The sequence below is a fragment of the Scatophagus argus genome, chromosome 5, assembly GCF_020382885.2.
Source record: "Scatophagus argus isolate fScaArg1 chromosome 5, fScaArg1.pri, whole genome shotgun sequence".
NCBI lineage: Eukaryota > Metazoa > Chordata > Actinopteri > Scatophagidae > Scatophagus > Scatophagus argus.
The window spans coordinates 6948050-6952764 of record NC_058497.1 but is presented as its reverse complement, the minus strand read 5'-3'; the positions used below and the strand labels follow the sequence as shown (position 1 = coordinate 6952764).

Below are 4715 nucleotides of genomic sequence, written 5' to 3'. Positions count from 1 at the left end.
ATATTAAGTACTCAGAGTATATAAGATAGTATTAGCTTCATTCTAACCGTATTAGCTTCAAATATTATTTATCAGTGCGGGCCCACCAACATTACCTCCTAACTTTGATGCAGGAATAGAAAAGTGAAAGCAAAAATGTTCAGTTCGATAGTTTATTTATATAGTGACAACAGAAGTTATCTCATGACACTTTCCAAACGGAGCAGGTCCAGACCAAACTCTTTAAATCAGTCATTAATACAGAAAGTATGACACGATGTTTGGTGAAAGAGTTCACATCTTTCCAGAGTGTGAGAAGAAAGAGGCATTGATGTATGTAAGAATTTTCATCATTATCGCATCAGCATAATACCTTTTATGAGAGTATTTAGGTGCCTGTCCAAACATTTACTAAATCACCAACAAACTGTGACTTATGTCATTTATTTATATTTTTGAAGCACAGTTTAATGCAAAATACTGAAGTTTTAAGGCAAAGTAGTTTCTGTTCCATCCAGACGATGGCGATGTTTTGTTGGGTGGAATGTGCAGTTTTATGTGAACCATGGATGTTGCTGCAGCTCTTCCAGGGTAGCGCGGTTGTCCGGGTCTGCCGTCAAACACATCTTCAACAAATCCAGGCAGTCTGGAGGACAGACATGAATTCAAAAAAGTGTCAGCTGGAGTGACCTTTTGGAACATGGAAGGAAAAAGCTTGCACACTATCAGTACCAAAACCTAGAACTGTATTGAAACCAGCATTGTCTTACCTTGGGACACTTTGAGCTCATTTAACCCACTCACAAAAGCCCTTTGGTTCCTAAGGAACCTCTGGGTGCTAAAGTCACTGGTTTCATGCAGCAGCTCATAAAGTAGCGTGCCCAGTTGCCAGACTGTGGTGGGACGGGCCTTGTATTCCCTCTCTTTGTAATACTCTGGCGGGGCGTAATCAAGGGTTCCTGTCAATACAGAGAAAGAGGCAGAAATAAAACAAAGATGAGGAGTAAGTTTTAAACAAAATCACCTCACTCGAGATCTACAAAGGCATGATGAGCAGGAGTAGAAACCAGATGTCGTACCAGAGTAGCTGTTGTAAGGTTCACTTTTCTCAATGCAGCCACAGCCAAAGTCTATGATGCGCACTCGAGGGACATCAGAACCAGTTTCCAGAAGGATATTGTTTGCTTTGATATCCCGATGGAACACTTTCTGAGAGTGCATTTGAATGGCTGCATCCACCAGCTGTTTCATGATGTTCTGAGATAGAGATAAGGAGAAACAGACTCATTTAGAATTATATGAAGCAGGGAATGCTGGGTGATACTTTCTAATTATTTGACATTGTTGCAGCTTTCAGAGAAATTGTTGCTCAAAGTCCAGTTCAGTGCATTTGAGAGAACTGACCTGAGAACAGTGTTGATACCAAAAACAGCACAGTGCTGTTTGATTAATACTAAATCCAGTACTTTGTTTTGTTTTGTTTTGTTTTAGTTGAGACTCAGTGCAGCTTTAGGGTAACACCATACACTGACACAGAAACATGCTCCAACCAGCTTCAGTACCTTAGCCTGGGCTTCCGCCATGTAACCATTGGTCTCATCCAGGTGGGTCCATAGGTCCACAGAGGGAACTGGTCTCTCCATGACCAGGACAAGCCCGTGGTCCAGGTCATACCAGTCTAATAAGGTAGTGGCTGCATATTTCCCCACTGACTCTGGTCCACCTGCCGCTGTTTTCATGAGGAGCACCTCAGTGGGCAGTATGTGTGTCTCACCATTTATGTCCTAAAGGAGAAAGTATACAGAACAAAGGTGTGTTTTAATCATTGACCGTATTTAATGATGGATGACATGACAGCTTCTCAGAAGTGAAGCCAAAACATCTCAACTGCTTCTTTGAAGCTGACTGCTGTGTCATGTTTAGTTTGGTTTTAATCATTGTAAGGGTAAAAGGCCCCAGTTGAGAGCTGAGTACTATCAAATAATTAATTGGGCGAGTGTATGGCCAGGAACACCTTCTCAAATGGCCTATTTTGTGAAATGATTCTATCTTTTTAATATACCGTAAACTTTTATGGCATTCAGTGTTGACATCAGTGTAAGAATTTCACTGTGCAGGGAAACCTGTTTCCTTACTGTACATATGACAATAAATGCTTTGAATCTTGAATCTGAATCTGAAGGTGCAGACTCTGGCTCCACATGACATTGCCATCACAAGATGGCAGAGCTCGTGTCCAGGATATTTTAGCTTAATTTTTGTCTACTGGGTACGCGAAGATGTGTCATCCATCTTTATACATGAGGGTAATGGTGTTAATAGATGGGCGCCTGTGCGCGCATTGAACACCAAAGTAATGGGAAAGTGAGAAAAAAAATCAAGGATGTTTTAAGAGTTAATACTGAGACATCAGTTCAAATCACTCACAGCCAGTTGAACCTTCACTTTATCTTGGGGGATGTGTTTGATCGCCACCTACAGGACAGAATCATCAGTATTTTTGTTAGTTCACAGAGTTCTGACAGTGTTTGTATGTATGAGTTGAGAATAGGAACATAATACTTACTGGTAAATAATCAGCTTTTCTAATCCCAGCATAAACTGAACCAAAGCCTCCTTCTCCCAGCCTGTTAAGCTGCAGGTACTTGGCTTCAAACTCTGGAACACACACAAACACAAACACAAACACAGATTCATGTTTTATGATAGTTATGAGGAGCATCTTACCACAACAGCTGTGTCCAAATGTTGTGGTTGAAATCAGCGATTGTTAGCCTCTGGGTTAGTGAATTCTTCTACTGTTATGCATCATTCTGATAATATTCTTCATTTGTTAATTCAAAACATCTGGTTTCTTTTAATGGCAGTTTCAAATAACAAAAAATATACTGACATTTTTGGAAATAGGATTACATGGTCTCATTAGTTAAAATGTTTTATGTTGTTTGTTGAACTGGTGCAAAAATCAAAAAGTCAAAAGAACAAGTGGTCATCTGATTTTCTTCTGCACTATTAGCTTACCTCTGCTTGCAGTCTCTGAGTTGGATATGATCCAGTTCTTGGGAGTAGACAAGTTATTGGAGGTCGAAGAGCTTTTGGAGCTCTCCGATGTCCTGGGAGTGTCTACTGCTAGCCGCAGGTCAACACTGGTCTCCTCCTCAGACACTTTGCTGGGTTCAGCAGTGTTGGTGTTGGTGTCAGTGCTTCCAACCCTCTGCTTCTTACTGGGGGACTCTCTTTGGAAGCTGGACTTTCTTTTGGTCCCCTGAGTCAGCACAGCCTCTGCTGACCCCTTGATGGGGTTGCTGGCAGTCTTTCGTTTTTTTCTCTGCGTTTCCAGATCTGTGCAGGCCTTCCTTTTCTTGGTCACAACCTTACATTGGTCGCCACCGTTGTCTTTGGAGGTGCTGGCCATGCTCTCTACAAATAAGACAAATCTTATCTGATGATTGACAGTTTCTAAGAGTGAATTTCAGGTCTGTGACATAAACTTTTTTGAGCACAATTCTGTATTATATTTTTACAGCAGTAGTTACTAAAATCTGCAGGTGAAGACCATACGTATTAAGTAGTCAAGAGTAGACAAAATAATATCAGCTTTGATATTAAAATGCTGCTGATATATAAATGTAACAATGATAATATGTAATGAGTACTTTGTTTATCTGCAGGTACATTTCGCTTTTTATTCTTTTTTTTTCTTTTATTTGCATAAAATTTTGAATGCAAATTATTTTCTGTGTTAAACTGATATTTTTACTAAAGTTACACTTGTTACTGCCTTTTCACGCACAGTTTACCACAAAGTCATGTTCACACACAATAGTAAAAACTCCTTTAACAATCTCATCATGAAGTTTGAATGTTGTAGCTGGTTATAGCTGTTATTGCTGGTTTAAATAATATCCCAAATAATTTTCCAGACACATACAAAAGTCTGTATCTTGAAACACAAAAGAATAAGGAGGATTTCTGCACTAGAATCAAGAAGGTACTTAAAATTTAGAAATACTTGAAATAAAACTAGTTGCATGGGAGTTCTTTCAATTTAATTAACATATTTTCATGTATTTGTTGACGTCTTAACTTGTATTAATCAAAATATACTGAACTACAGTCAAAATGATTTCATAGGAAGGTTTTTTGTAATCCATGAACTGCAGCTGCAGCTGTTTGAGAGTTTCACACTCACCTGAATTGCTCGTGTTGTCCGAAGAATGAAGAGTCTTTAACTTGTTCGTGAACGTGTTATTCTGTAAACGCTCTCAAGGAGAAAATACGTTTCTCTGAATATCCAGAAGCTGTGCTCAACTGCTTACCTGCTGAACTACTGACTGTTAGTTCATGTAGAACCTGTCTGTGTCTTTGTTCTAAGACCCTTGATGCCTTTAATGTGTCGAGTTCCATTCCATGACATCGCTACTAGAACACAGGCTGAAATTACCATAGTGACCTGGAATAAAATAATAATAATATTAAAGTACTTTAAACAAATGGCCATCAAACACAAAATAGTCAAAGTCCAAAAGCTGAAAAGATTATACAGTGTCATCAGGGGAACCCAAAGACAAAGTTTTGTTTTCACTCTTTTCTTTTCACTGTTAGTTTATTTTTGCACACAAACCATTTGAAACAAAGACATAATTTCAGCATTTATTCATTTTGACTGCATTTGTTGATCAGTTTATTTTTTTGGCCATTTGGTACAGCTAATGTCGTGTCCCCAGTGAGTATTA

General features: G+C 39.0%; 2 protein-coding genes across 2 annotated transcripts; both read right to left on the bottom strand.

Annotated features, from left to right (window-relative positions):
- Window positions 1–287: 287 nt before the first annotated feature.
- On the bottom strand, window positions 288–2435 carry LOC124059984 (serine/threonine-protein kinase pim-2-like). The gene is made up of 4 exons (XM_046390507.1): window positions 2407–2435; window positions 1059–1763; window positions 750–938; window positions 288–625 (listed from the first exon to the last, which is right to left on the bottom strand). The coding sequence occupies exons 2-4, from the start codon at window positions 1228–1230 to the stop codon at window positions 534–536; spliced, it is 453 nt and encodes a 150-aa protein (XP_046246463.1). The 5' UTR covers window positions 1231–1763; window positions 2407–2435; the 3' UTR covers window positions 288–533.
- LOC124059135 lies at window positions 1467–4311 on the bottom strand. Its single transcript, XM_046388916.1, has 5 exons — window positions 4172–4311; window positions 3001–3399; window positions 2546–2637; window positions 2407–2454; window positions 1467–1763 (listed from the first exon to the last, which is right to left on the bottom strand). The coding sequence occupies exons 2-5, from the start codon at window positions 3392–3394 to the stop codon at window positions 1467–1469; spliced, it is 831 nt and encodes a 276-aa protein (XP_046244872.1). The 5' UTR covers window positions 3395–3399; window positions 4172–4311.
- Between the last annotated feature and the right edge of the window lie 404 nt (window positions 4312–4715).